The sequence below is a fragment of the Cottoperca gobio genome, chromosome 9 (genome assembly GCF_900634415.1).
Source record: "Cottoperca gobio chromosome 9, fCotGob3.1, whole genome shotgun sequence".
NCBI lineage: Eukaryota > Metazoa > Chordata > Actinopteri > Perciformes > Bovichtidae > Cottoperca > Cottoperca gobio.
Genome location: NC_041363.1, coordinates 507,596 through 523,486, shown reverse-complemented (window position 1 = coordinate 523,486; position 15,891 = coordinate 507,596). Strand labels below are relative to the sequence as shown.

Below are 15,891 nucleotides of genomic sequence, written 5' to 3'. Positions count from 1 at the left end.
ACTTTATAAACTAACTTCATAATTCTGTCAAAATCCTATTTAAGACATTTTAAAGGCATGAAATTAAGATTATTAGATTTAAGACCTGCAGAAAGTCCCAGGATGCTGTAGCAGTGAGGCAGTGTGCATCCATCAGGAACACTTCTTAACATTTAACAATAATTATTTCTCTTTGTTAACCAACAACAGTTATATTCATGCTCAGACCAGACCAACCTGCTGCCATTTATATCCAACATTCGTGTGAATCCAGGAAGTGACATCACATGCTGATCACATAGCGTTCAGTGTCAGACAGCTGTTAGCGTCGGCTCTTTATCATTAAACTAAGAACAAGATCCACCCTCAACTTCGAGACCTCACGGCCGACAGGAGTGTTCAGTGTTTCTGATATATTCTCAGACTTCAACCTGAACTATGTGTTTAACTCCCTGTGAAGCTCAACTCCAGCGTCACGACTAATACTGAGTTCAGATGGTAAAAGCACTCTGATGGATGTAACTGGCTGTGTAATGCTGAAAGTGCATGTGCTGGTAAAGGTCCGTACTAAGTGACGTATGTGAACTAATGACAGTAATGTTGGAGTAAGTTTGCACCGCTGGAAAGACTTCAGCCTCATCTGTCCTCAGTGTGAGCGTGCAGTCTGCAGAGAGCAGAGAGACACAGCCTTCCACACCAACATCATGCAAACGAGGGATGCAGAGCTGCTGCACAGCGCGGGGGCTACAGTGAGCTGCTCATCTCTACAGCTCATTAACATGCTACAACAGTGGGTTAAACTTCTAACAGCTCTTCTTAAAGCATTGCATCAACTTGTGGATACACAGTAATACATCTCTGTCATTTACCCCAGCACAGAGGGAATACTTACTCTGTCTGCTCCCTATAAGACAATCCGGAGCACATTACAGCAGCCAATGCACAGGAGGAATATTAGACTAATGAAAAGCTCTTTCCTGCCTTGGCAGCCGGCCTGTCTTGTGTACCGCCTCGCGTCGACCATTTCACAGCATGGAGCTGTGAAATGGAATTTTGTTGGCAAAACAATGAAGCAGCAACCCCCCTCCCCCCCACCCCAAGATCATGAGTCATGCACTCTCGCTGTGGCAAACAATAATGACTCAAAGGGAAGTGCAAAGTGCATGTGCATAAAGAATCAGATGGAATTATCTCTTCTGTAAGTGCGTTATTGTGACGGAGGACGGGAGGCTTTGTGCTCCGGCAGCATCTTAGCTTCTTACAATGACATACAGAGCAGTGGGCAGCAGGCTGGGGGCAGCAGGCCGGGGGCAGCACGACTGTGTGGATGATGGGAGAGGTGGGGAACTGACTGGAAACATCAGCAGAAAGTAAACCCCTGCTGATCATGAGGCACAGCTGACAAAGTGTCCCGACCGTGTCCTGCAGCTCCACACACTCTCTCACACACACACACACACACACACACACACACACACACACACACACACACACACACACACACACACAGTTGGGCAAATAAAGCAACTTTTCAAAATGTCAACTAGCAATCTTTGGAATTGTTGTGGCCATTTTTATTACGTTATTGTAGTTAATTGAGGAATAGTGTGTGTGGGTCAGCACAGTCTAAAGCATCACAGAGGTCAAAGGGAGGATCCATGCAAAGTAAAAACTGTGCACCACACGAGGCTTCTGAAAACAACTTGCTTGAGCGGCACATGAAGAGTCGTGTCACCCTGATGTCACGTGTCACCCTGATGTCACGTGTCACCCTGATGTCACGTGTCACCCTGATGGACACCCGTCCAGCCTCCAAGCTGAGCTGTGCAGCTTCAGAGGCCAAAAGCAGCGGGCTTGCAGTCTTACGCTGATATTAGTTTCCTGTCGGGGGGAGCACTGGCACGGTGATGCATCATGTCTTACGCAATGTACGCCATTCCAGATCTCAGCGCTGCAGCCTCGGCACTTCTGCTGTTTTATTAGGAATAATCTGCAGTCGATTAATAAATGTCGCACCGGCCGAGTCCCACAGGACGAGGGGCAGAGAAGCACGCCCTGATAATAGAGGGGCATCCATCACGTCTCCGTTAGGGCTCTGCTGCCGCCACAAGGACGCACCATGTGTACGAGCACGGCGGCGAATAAGGACGACACCTGGCAATGATCGCGTGATAAATGTTGGAGACACTTTCATTACTTTGCTCATTATGATGCACAAACATTAAATTCATCTTTATGGTTTGTGCCTGAAATTTGAATGATCACCATGAACTTTAAATAAACTTAAATCTGCACCCTGAGGATCCTGCAGACAAACAATAATCACCTCAGTGAGGTACACTATGATGCATTCAAGCTCTGCTCAGTAAAAATAAATAAATTATAATCATGATGTGTTCAAAACGTAGTTTTTGGTGAGAAACTTTAATAAGTTTACAGATGTTTTCACATCATATAAAATAGATATTAGATGTTTAACTTCCTGACCTGCAGCTCTAAGCAGCTGATAACACATCATTAAAAATAACGTTATCATGATGTGTTCAAAAGTAATCTTGTAAATGCGGCTTCACAGTACCGGGGCCTTGTACGTTGTATCTTGACGCTGAAGTTTGGGTTAAAATAACTCGTTACGTGACAAATAAGTCACCAGATCAGCCGCCTGCTGCTGACAGTCAGCTGTTGTGATATCGTCACATCGTTTACTTTCCTCCTGATGCAAAACGCACAACATGAATGTTCTTTTGTGTAGCACACATTCCCTACTAACCCCTAACCCTGTTGCAGAATGACAATAAATGGTCCTTGAATCCTTTACGATTTGTCCGTTCCATCTAATAATGACCTCATGTGTTTACACTGGAGGGACGCTACAGGAAGTGACACCAGGCTACGTTTTAAGTCTTCAGGAAGTGAATAGCATAAAGCTAAAAGATGACGAGTCTCCATCCCACTGGGAGATTTGATAACAGGCAAAAGGGCTAATTTGCAGTAATACTTCAAACCTCTGCAGTCATACATTTAGATATTTAAAACCAGAGTTGGATTTCATAAGCATAAAAATGCTTTACCACACAAATTAATTGGGTGTTAATCATCCCAGAGGTCTCCGAGGACGGCGGTAAAGCGAGCTGTTTTTCTGACATGTCATGAATAAGAAAGGTCTGCGGGCTCTGAGCAGCTCGTGGCCTCCTGCAAAAACAGAAAGCTCAGCGCTCGTTTTCCCCCAGTGCTCCAGTAATAGGCCAGTGGAAATAAATGTAATCACTGCACTTTGTTCTCCCCAGTGATATCATTTCTTCTTATTACTTTTCAGCCCCTTCGCCTCTCAGGCCACCATCAGAATCTCATTTGATAGTATTTACATTCGCTCTAGCTTCAAACCCCAGTGACGCTAAAAAGCAATTACTACTTGAAGTTACCGTCTGCCACACAAGATGTCCACACTGCAGAGGAGTCGTCCCCGTGTGCAGCTGCTGTCTCCTCCTGCAAGCAGGTTCTCCTCATTCACAGGCACCAACCTGATCCTGACCAAGATGAGAAGCTTCGACCAGAGACCACTTTAATACCAACACAGGGAAACGCCTCAAATCAGAAGATCCTGTCACTCATCCAAAATACATTAAGACACATCTGCAGCTCGACATTAAATTAAAGGTCATTCCAGACACAGGTCACATGTCACAGGTCTCATGTCTCAGGTCACATGTCACAGGTCTCATGTCTCATGTCTCAGGTCTCATGTCACAGGTCTCATGTCACATGTCTCAGGTCTCATGTCTCATGTCTCAGGTCTCATGTCACAGGTCTCATGTCACATGTCTCAGATCTCATGTCACAGGTCTCATGATCACAGGTCTCAGGTTACATGTCACAGGTCTCATGTCTCATGTCTCATGTCACATGTCTCAGGTCTCATGTCTCATGTCTCAGGTCACATGTCACAGGTCTCATGTCTCATGTCTCATGTCACATGTCTCGTCTCATGTCTCAGGTCACATGTCACAGGTCTCATGTCTCATGTCTCAGGTCTCATGTCACATGTCTCATGTCTCAGGTCTCATGTCACATGTCACAGGTCTCATGTCTCAGGTCTCATGTCTCAGGTCTCATGTCACATGTCTCAGGTCTCATGTCTCAGGTCTCATGTCACAAGTCTCATGTCACAAGTCTCATGTCTTATGTTTCATGTCACATGTCTCATGTCACATGTCTCAGGTCTCATGTCACAAGTCTCATGTCACATGTCTCAGGTCTCATGTCACATGTCACAGGTCTCATGTCACAGGTCTCATGTCACAAGTCTCATGTCACAAGTCTCAGGTCTCATGTCACAAGTCTCATGTCACATGTCACAAGTCTCATGTCACAGGTCTCATGTCACAGGTCTCATATCACAAGTCTCATGTCACATGTCTCAGGTCTCATCTCACAGGTCTCATGTCACAAGTCTCATGTCTCAGGTCACATGTCTCAGGTCTAATGTCACATGTCTCATGTCAGAGGTCTCATGTCTCAGGTCACGTCTCAGGTCTCATGTCACATGTCTCATGTCACATGCCTCATGTCACAGGTCTCATGTCTCATGTCTCAGGTCACATGTCTCATGTCACATGTCTCATGTCACATGTCTCATGTCTCATGTCTCAGGTCACATGTCTCATGTCACATGTCTCAGGTCTCATGTCTCATGTCTCAGGTCACATGTCTCATGTCACATGTCTCATGTCACATGTCTCATGTCTCATGTCACATGTCTCATGTCTCATGTCACAGGTCTCATGTCACATGTCTCATGTCACATGTCTCATGTCTCATGTCACAGGTCTCATGTCACATGTCTCATGTCACATGTCTCATGTCTCATGTCACATGTCACATGTCTCATGTCACAGGTCTCATGTCACATGTCTCATGTCACAGGTCTCATGTCACATGTCTCATGTTCATGTTCATGTCACAGGTCTCATGTCACATGTCTCATGTCTCATGTCACATGTCTCATGTCACATGTCTCATGTCACAGGTCTCATGTCACATGTCTCATGGTACATGTCTCATGTCTCATGTCACATGTCTCATGTCACATGTCTCATGTCTCATGTCACATGTCTCATGTCACAGGTCTCATGTCACATGTCTCATGTCTCATGTTTCATGTCACAGGTCTCATGTCACATGTCTCATGTCTCATGTCTCATGTCACAGGTCTCATGTCACATGTCACATGTCTCATGTAAATTATAACGTTATCATGATGTGTTCAAATGTAATCTTGTAAAATGTCGTTTTTGGTGAGAAACTTGAATAAATCCAGATGTTTGCAGATGTTTAATATAAAACAGATATTCGATGAGTTTCACTTCCTGACAGAAGCTTTAAGCAGCTTCACATTGAAACTGTGGAAACTGTAGCGTGTGATTACAGACTCGTTGACTCCCTGAACTTCACTTTCAGACAGCATTATTTAATTTTTCTTCTGATTTTGCGATAATATTGTTGTCGTGAATTATCTTAGCAACGATAAATGTAGTGAAAATGTGATATTGTTATTATTCTCAGCTGCTTCATTGTTTACCTTTTTAATCCGTCTCTCATGCAGCCCCTAATGTTATGGAAGTGGAATATTAAATCTTTAAATGTCTGTAGCAGATGTTTGGTTTCAATCTATTTTAGAGGAGCGGAAACCAGAAAATATGAAACATATTGAACAAGGTTTCTTCAGTATTTAATGATTTAACTTAAAATAACCTTAAAGAAAGTGATAAAAACCTGCTGATGATGAAAACAATAAAAACGCCTTATTGCAACGTCCATAGCATTAAATGTAAACTCTTAAGCGACCGGCTCAGATTGATTGTGTTGCTTTATAAACGGAGATTCAATTACACTGTTCTTCTAAGTGAGCGCAGAGCAAAGCACATCGAAGTATCGAGTCTGCTGGGACAGATGCAGCGGACGATAAGCCGGAGCGCCAGACCTTCTCTGCAGCGCACTCGTTGTTAAATTACCCAAGGTTAGTGCGGCGCACTGACGCCGACTAAAGCAATTAGTTTTCCACCAGTTGGTCAATCGTCACAGTCTGCAGGTGCAGGGATCGTTGTGCAGCTTCAGAGCAGAAGACTTCCAGACTCTGGGTGAGCTTCTCTTTGCAGAAGCATTAATGGATGGTGTGAACGAACATTCCTCATGTTTCCTGTGAGGCCTGTGAGACCCCCTGAGACCTGCCTGTGAGACCCCCTGAGGCCTGTGAGACCCCCTGAGACCTGCCTGTGAGGCCCCCTGAGGCCCCCTGAGGCCGCTGAGACCCCCGAGCTGCAGGTCTGCACCGGCTACAGTACGTTTGTTTAAAGCTCCTTCGTCATCTCTACAGGAGCAGTGACTGCTTCCCCTTCACATTCTGCAGCAGGATTAGAAGACACACTTCATGTGATCCATTACGCCTCTTAAGTCTCGATTGGATGTTTGTCTTATCCTTCATCGTGCCTCGTCTCCTCTTCAATGTGTTTCTCTATTCCCGTCACAGCGACAACGAATATTCTGCACGCCACAAACAAAACATCCAGACCTTCTTGTCCACAATCCCTCCGCTCTGCACACGGCCTGCAGGCTGCTCATTACTCTCAGACTGAAGGTCGTGATGGACTCCTTCAGTGCTCCTCAGTCTGCACGTGAGCATCTCGTCACTGCGGAGGCTGAGAGATCAGGACTGACGCTTTCTGACAGCGACTTGATTTCCTGATGTTTCTCCTCCACTTATCGAGGTTCTTTACTGCTGAGCACCTGATGTGCACGTCTGCTGGATCCGTCAGCGCCAATCAAGGCTTTTGCACTAATTACTAACTCAGAGATGCAGTTATTAGTTGAGGTCTATGAATCCTGTTAAATGTCTCTGCAGCGTGACCTCCACCTGCTCAGGGTGACGCTGGAAGCTTCTTAGCATTACGAGGCGATTTCTGTTCCTTTGCAGAGCGCATATGAATTGAACTGCGGTGAGAACAGAGACGAATCTGAACTCCTCACCTGCTGACTCATAGCAGCCATGTTATTACTGTCTGCAGACGCTTAAACACTTTTTATCCTTTAAGAATGAACTGAGCTAATGAAGTGACAAAACTATGTGCTGGTGTCATCAAATATCTTTGTTTTATAGTAAAGATTGATCTTTGTTTACAGTCTCTTGTCTTTGGCTTCAATCCATCCATGATGAGACGTCACCAAACACTAACTGATGACGTCGACACGCAGCCTCCACGGACACTAGACTGAATATTTACACCTCAGATTTACTATTTGATGGCTAAAGGATGAAGCAGGTTCAAAGTGTTTCATGTTGTTCACATGTCAAAGGTTTGTACAGATTCTGGATCTGTCTTTGTATCACTCCATAAATCACTAAATCCTGTCAACACACAGAACTCTGTGCATCTCCTGCATGTAGTTAGTGTAGCGTGTATAACATGAGCTGTGAGTGACATGTGAACAAAGCCCTCTGCACAAAGCTTCAGAATATAGAGAGGAATGAAAGTGGAAAGTTTGGTGTATGTAAGTGCTGCTGAAGTGGAGACTTCTGCTGAAGAGTGTGAGAAAAAGCTCCTTTAAAGAAAAGCTCCTTTAAAGATATGTATTGTAACATTCATACATGTTGTACACACTACAGGTGAACAGAGTCATACATGTTGTACACACTACAGGTGAACAGAGTCATACATGTTGTACACACTACAGGTGAACAGGGTCATATATGTTGTACACACTACAGGTAAACAGGGTCATACATGTTGTACACACTACAGGTGAACAGGGTCATACATGTTGTACACACTACAGGTGAACAGAGTCATACATGTTGTACACACTACAGGTGAACAGAGTCATACATGTTGTACACACTACAGGTGAACAGAGTCATACATGTTGTACACACTACAGGTGAACAGAGTCATACATGTTGTACACACTACAGGTGAACAGAGTCATACATGTTGTACACACTACAGGTGAACAGGGTCATACATGTTGTACACACTACAGGTGAACAGGGTCATACATGTTGTACACACTACAGATGAACAGAGTCATACATGTTGTACACACTACAGGTGAACAGGGTCATACATGTTGTACACACTACAGGTGAACAGAGTCATACATGTTGTACACACTACAGGTGAACAGAGTCATACATGTACACACTACAGGTGAACAGAGTCATACATGTTGTACACACTACAGGTGAACAGAGTCATACATGTACACACTACAGGTGAACAGAGTCATACATGTACACACTACAGATGAACAGAGTCATACATGTTGTACACACTACAGGTGAACAGGGTCATACATGTTGTACACACTACAGGTGAACAGAGTCATACATGTACACACTACAGGTGAACAGAGTCATACATGTACACACTACAGATGAACAGAGTCATACATGTTGTACACACTACAGGTGAACAGAGTCATACATGTTGTACACACTACAGGTGAACAGAGTCATACATGTACACACTACAGGTGAACAGAGTCATACATGTACACACTACAGATGAACAGAGTCATACATGTTGTACACACTACAGGTGAACAGGGTCATACATGTTGTACACACTACAGGTGAACAGAGTCATACATGTTGTACACACTACAGGTGAACAGGGTCAAACATGTAACTAACAGATATCATGAAGCTTCCCCACTTCATGACTCACATCAACACAAGTTTATATTACAAGTGTTTAATATGTATGCATTATGTAATGTAGCTGTGGAGAGTTTAAATCTACACACACAGTTACAAACACACACTCTGATGTTCTCATGCTTCCTCTCGTCTGAAGAAGACGAGTTAGAAGATAAATAGTTTAAAATGTCTAAAGTAAAAGATGTGTTTGCCTGCAGCGTGAGGTCCTTCAGTAAAGCATGAAGCTGGTCACTGCTGATCCTCCGTCAGCAGACAACATTCCTCTGGATGGCATTTCATGTCACAAACTGCAGGACGAGGCTGAATCACAGCGAGCCAGCGGCTGACATGACATGTTCCCAAACAGGAAGCAGCTCGGGGCCAATGGACCCGCTGCCTGCCACATGGTTGCATAACTGCTAATAATCCCAACGACTGGTGACGTATCTTAAAAAGACAAAACACAACAAAAGATTGTTCCCAGGACACCATGTGGGCGAGAGGAACATGTCGGGTGACCCTGAACGCCTCGCAGATTGTATCAAAAGGCAAAATGAGTTTGAAAAGAGAACATTTCCAGCATGAAAAGGAGCCAGTAGGAGGCTGAGACGCACGAGGAGCGACACAAACATCGGAATATTCACATTTTAAATGCTTCACCAGGCAACAAACTGTCAGGACCTTTAAAGTCAACAGAAAGCAGAGAAACAGCCCACAGGCCTCATTAAACACACTGAACAGCCTTCACATGAACTGTGAGTCAGCGCTGAACCAGGACAACGTGCAGGTTGGAAACATGTTCCAACTGCCAGCGCAGAAACATGAGCATCATCTGCACACAGCGCCTCCTCCTCCATCACTGCTGCTGCCAACTACACCTGTACCTCCAGCAGAAATAATGTGAATCTGACACAAACTGAGAAGTTTGACCTGAAAAATAAACTTTTCTAATGAAGTGACTTTTCAGGAGCCAGATGTAGAAACAGTGAGGGGTCATCCACCTGTAATAAAGACTCAGTCCTGTGTGTGTGAGTGTGAGTCTGCATCGTCCAATCAGCTCACTCACTTCTCTCTGCATCGACCAATCAACTCTCTCCCTTCTCTCTGCATCGACCAATCAGCTCACTCACTTCTCTCTGCATCGACCAATCAACTCACTCACTTCTCTCTGCATCGACCAATCAACTCACTCACTTCTCTCTGCATCGACCAATCAGCTCTCTCACTTCTCTCTGCATCGACCAATCAGCTCACTCACTTCTCTCTGCATCGACCAATCAACTCACTCACTTCTCTCTGCATCGACCAATCAACTCACTCACTTCTCTCTGCATCGACCAATCAGCTCTCTCACTTCTCTCTGCATCGTCCAATAAGCTCTCTCACTTCTCTCTGCATCGTCCAATCAGCTCTCTCACTTCTCTCTGCATCGACCAATCAGCTCTCTCACTTCTCTCTGCATCGACCAATCAGCTCTCTCACTTCTCTCTGCATCGTCCAATCAGCTCGCTGCTCCCTCACTTTTTTCTTTACTTATATTTTCTATTTTACTATTTCCAAAGAGGCGTCAAATAAATATAATATATATATTAATTTACTTTACTTATGTTTTGTTTTTTTACTTCTATATATATATATATATTTTTTTTTTTTACACATTTCTTTTTACTTATGTTTTGTTTTTTTATTTATATATTTTACTTTAAAGATATTTTTTATCCCTAATAGAAATCCATCCGATATTTGCTGAGATGTTTCAGTGTGCATCAGAGAGGTGCCATGAAAACAAGAAGATGGCGTCTGATGGAGGAACGCCGCTCCTCTTCCTGAGATTCACTCAGGAACTCAAAAGGCTGTTGACTTTGATGGCCGACATGGATTTGAGGCCTGAGATACACACACACACACTCACACACACACACGCACACGCACACGCACACGCACACACACACACACACACCGTGACGTGTTCCTGATAACATTGAATTCTCTCTGACTTGATGCTATAGAAGCTCACACACAGATGCTATCAAATACATCCAGCCACGTCGTATAAAGCCAATGTACACACACACACACCATCATAATGCAGTCTGTAAAAGCTCATCTGGTGCACACCATCTGTAAACAGAGATGAAGCCTCCGATGTTACGGCGTCGACTGAGATCTGCAGCAGAGACCAAATTAATGTGAAAACACACATTAGTTCTTCAGAGAGAACGCGCTCTACTCGTGGAGTAATTGCTCCGCAGTGCAAGTGTGATTAATTACAGTTTACTGCGATAAATAGGTCTTTATTTAGAGCGGGATCTTGAAGATCTGCAATTAATAGCTGAGAATATTCCAGCAGTTTTCTTTATGTCTTTATTAGTTGTGTGTGTGTTTAGGTGGCTGCACGAAACTAGCACCAATACAGAGAGACACACACACACACACACACAGCTCTTATTAATGAACTCTGTGTGTGTGTGTGTGTGTGTGTGTGTGTGTGTGTGTGTGTGTGTGTGTGTGTGTGTGTGTGTGTGTGTGTGCTTGGCTGTCGCAAATCTGTTCTTGTTAAAAGTGGAAACAAGATGTCAGCTGTTCGCTCCCTACAGGTGTTGTTGTTGTTGTTGTTGTTGTGGGAAGCGACCACCAACTCAGGACACGTTAGTTTATAACTAGCAGCGAAACAGAGACGCTGATTTCATACATGTATCATTAGCAACACAGCTACCGTTAGCTGCCTGGCTCACGCTACTGTGCAAAGAAACAGCGTGAGAATCCCAAAGAAGCCTGATGTCAGTGCGATGATGAAGGCAGTAAATCAGCTGCTCGTACTCATCAGCAGGAGCTTTGTCAGGATGTAACGTTTGTTATCTCTTCACCTTCTTCCTCCGTCAGCAGCTCTTTGTCTGGTCTCCACAGTTAGCGTTACTCCGGCTGTTGGAGACGTTACTGTAAGATGTTTAGTGGAGTCTCCTGGTGAAATGCTCTCAGGTAGGCAGGGATTCAATGTGTATGTCTGGGGCTTTTATTGTGAAAAGCCACTGCTGTTATTCTCCAGCCTTCACATTGTGTTCTCATGTTCACTTTATAATTATTTAAACATCTGTTGCCTCCTGCTGTGTTTCTGTCGTATTCATGCGACACGCCTCACAGTTCAATCCAAACTGCTTTTATATCCTCGGGGAGTTCTTTCACCAGAAACTGAAGACGTGTCCACATGTTCATCTCAGGGACACCTGAAGACATGTCCACATGTTCACCTCAGGGACACCTGAAGACATGTCCACATGTTCATCTCAGGGACACCTGAAGACATGTCCACATGTTCACCTCAGGGACACCTGAAGACGTGTCCACATGTTTGATCTCAGGGACACCTGAAGACGTGTCCAAATGTTTCATCTCAGGGACACCTGAAGACGTGTCCACATGTTTCACCTCAGGGACACCTGAAGACATGTCCACATGTTCACCTCAGGGACACCTGAAGACGTGTCCACATGTTCACCTCAGGGACACCTGAAGACATGTCCACATGTTCATCTCAGGAACACCTGAAGACGTGTCCACATGTTTCACCTCAGGGACACCCGAAGACATGTCCACATGTTCTTCTCAGGGACACCTGAAGACATGTCCACATGTTCACCTCAGGGACACCTGAAAACATGTCCACATGTTCACCTCAGGGACACCTGAAGACGTGTCCAAATGTTTCATCTCAGGGACACCTGAAGACGTGTCCACATGTTTCACCTCAGGGACACCTGAAGACGTGTCCACATGTTTGATCTCAGGGACACCTGAAGACGTGTCCAAATGTTTCATCTCAGGGACACCTGAAGACGTGTCCACATGTTTCACCTTAGGGACACCTGAAGACATGTCCACATGTTCACCTCAGGGACACCTGAAGACATGTCCACATGTTCACCTCAGGGACACCTGAAGACATGTCCACATGTTCACCTCAGGGACACCTGAAGACATGTCCACATGTTCACCTCAGGGACACCTGAAGACGTGTCCACATGTTTGATCTCAGGGACACCTGAAGACGTGTCCAAATGTTTCATCTCAGGGACACCTGAAGACGTGTCCACATGTTTCACCTCAGGGACACCTGAAGACATGTCCACATGTTCACCTCAGGGACACCTGAAGACGTGTCCACATGTTCACCTCAGGGACACCTGAAGACATGTCCACATGTTCATCTCAGGAACACCTGAAGACGTGTCCACATGTTTCACCTCAGGGACACCTGAAGACATGTCCACATGTTCTTCTCAGGGACACCTGAAAACATGTCCACATGTTCACCTCAGGGACACCTGAAGACGTGTCCAAATGTTTCATCTCAGGGACACCTGAAGACGTGTCCACGTTTCACCTCAGGGACACCTGAAGACGTGTCCACATGTTTGATCTCAGGGACACCTGAAGACGTGTCCAAATGTTTCATCTCAGGTACACCTGAAGACGTGTCCACATGTTTCACCTTAGGGACACCTGAAGACATGTCCACATGTTCACCTCAGGGACACCTGAAGACATGTCCACATGTTCACCTCAGGGACACCTGAAGACATGTCCACATGTTCACCTCAGGGACACCTGAAGACATGTCCACATGTTCACCTCAGGGACACCTGAAGACATGTCCACATGTTCATCTCAGGAACACCTGAAGACGTGTCCACATGTTCACCTCAGGGACACCTGAAGACGTGTCCACATGTTTGATCTCAGGGACACCTGAAGACGTGTCCAAATGTTTCATCTCAGGGACACCTGAAGACGTGTCCAAATGTTTCACCTCAGGGACACCTGAAGACGTGTCCACATGTTTCACCTCAGGGACACCTGAAGACGTGTCCACATGTTTCATCTCAGGGACACCTGAAGACGTGTCCAAATGTTTCATCTCAGGGACACCTGAAGACGTGTCCACATGTTTCACCTCAGGAACACCTGAAGACATGTCCACATGTTCACCTCAGGGACACCTGAAGACGTGTCCACATGTTCACCTCAGGGACACCTGAAGACATGTCCACATGTTCACCTCAGGGACACCTGAAGACATGTCCACATGTTCATCTCAGGGACACCTGAAGACATGTCGGTGCTTCTGCGTCCTGAAGACGTAAAACTGAAACTAGACCATCGGGACTTCTACATAAAAACACAGCTGAGAACATAAAGACTTCACGTCGGTGTTGGAGGTTTGTGATTATGTGTCATTTCAAGTATTTAATATCAGTATTATCTTAATGATATTACAATAATTACATTAAATTAAGAAACACAGAAAACAAACCGTCTAAAATAAGATGCAGAAATAAATAAATGTGTTTTACATCAGGCTGTTTCCACTTCTCTACGACGACAGATGCACTTTAATCTCGATATATAAACATCAGCACGAAGGTGAAACATGTTCATTATCTGCAGATAATTTTTTTATTAAACATCTTCAGGTTTCTACTAAAACTGTAACTAACGATAGTTTTCATTCTGCATTAATGTGACAGCAGTTTTCTACATTAAAGGTTTAGTTTATAAAACGTCCAAAATGTATTTGTCATTTTTGCATGAAAAATTACTTTAACGATGAATTATTATCAAAATACTTGCAGATTATTTTTCTGTCGCTCTGAAGTCTGGACTTCTGCAGTTTGGACCTCCGTCCGTCTCATCAGAAATAACTGGAGGAGCAGAATCTTCACTTCGCAGCAGCTGTAATGTTTCTCACAATGTTTGGTAATTAATTCTCTGTCTGTATGTTAATCATGACCATATCAACATGTCACCTCATGTTTAATATTCCCGTGGAAGATTATAAAATTATTATTTCCCCACATTCTTCCGTGTGAACTTCTCACCACAAACATTTTTTACGCCGTTTATCAGTCATAACTTGAGAGTCTCCACACGTCCACCCGCTGGTGGAGTCTCCACGTCCCCACACGTCCACCCGCTGGTGGAGTCTCCACAAGTCCACCCGCTGGTGAAGTCTCCACACGTCCACCTGCTGATGGTGGAGTCTCCACACGTCCACCTGCTGATGGTGGAGTCTCCACACGTCCACCTGCTGGTGGAGTCTCCACACGTCCACCTGCTGGTGGTGTAGTCTCCACACGTCCACCTGCTGGTGGTGGAGTCCCCACACGTTCACCTGCTGGTGGTGTAGTCTCCACACGTCCACCTGCTGGTGGTGGAGTCCCACACGTCCACCTGCTGGACACAGAGTAAACCTACAGACGACACGCAGCAGGAAGCTGAGTAACATGGAGCCACACGCCGCCTGATGGCTGACTCCTCTACGCCCGTTAGGCAGCACGCTGATCAATTCACCGGCTGAAATGTGAAGGTAATAGTCTTGACATAGCAAAGACATAACTCACCAACTGCACCTGCAAAGCCCCCAAATGACAGCAATCCCAAGTAGGAGCCCGTCCAATATGAAGGAGGACTTTGCTTTTATTACCATCATCATTACTGTATATCATTTCTGAATGTACAGCCATTTGGTTTCATTTAAATGTAAATCTGGGCACTGAACTGCGCACGTTGTCACCCACGGCAGCCCGACTATTATGATTCATTCTGGGTTTGGCAGGAAATATAAAAGTCCCTTTCCTTTCTCCCCGGGAAAATAACAGATTTGACCTTTGTCTATTTTCATGAAAGCTGTGTACAGAGCAAAATAAAATAAAAACTTATTTTTGTGCAGAAGAAAAGTAGCAACCGCTTTGTGCATCCTTTGTTCTCTTTTCTCTAAAAGCTGGAGAGCGAGAACAGAGAGGGACAGTGTGCAGTGTGAGGTCAAGGGTCCACATGTCCACACGCATCACACACCATGTGGTGGAGCTGAAGACGCTGCTCGTGTTTATCAGATGATGTGACCACCAGGGTTTACAGCAAACACCTGCAGCTGCATGCTCAGAATACATTCTCACAATCATACAATATATTCTCAGTCATTTGGACCAATTAAGGTGAGAATCTACACGCAAAAACAGATTTTGTCACATTCATCAGGAGATTTGAAACTATTTATCTTCCAGAACTCGTCTTCTTCAGACGAGAGGAAACATGAGAACACCAGAGTGTGTGTTTGTAACTGTGTGTGTAGATTTAAACTCTCCACAGCTACATTACATAACGCCTCATGTACATATTAAACACTTGTAATATAAACTTGTGTTGATGTGAGTCATGAAGTG

At 44.7% G+C, this 15,891-nt stretch overlaps 1 protein-coding gene across 1 annotated transcript in view; it reads right to left on the bottom strand.

Annotated features, from left to right (window-relative positions):
* Positions 1 to 14,954, bottom strand: part of unc5db (unc-5 netrin receptor Db) — a 171,116-nt gene extending 156,162 nt beyond the window's left edge. Inside the window, 1 exon segment of the mRNA XM_029439759.1 lies at positions 14,564 to 14,954. Within this exon segment, the coding sequence (XP_029295619.1) occupies positions 14,564 to 14,954 (391 nt within the window).
* Between the last annotated feature and the right edge of the window lie 937 nt (positions 14,955 to 15,891).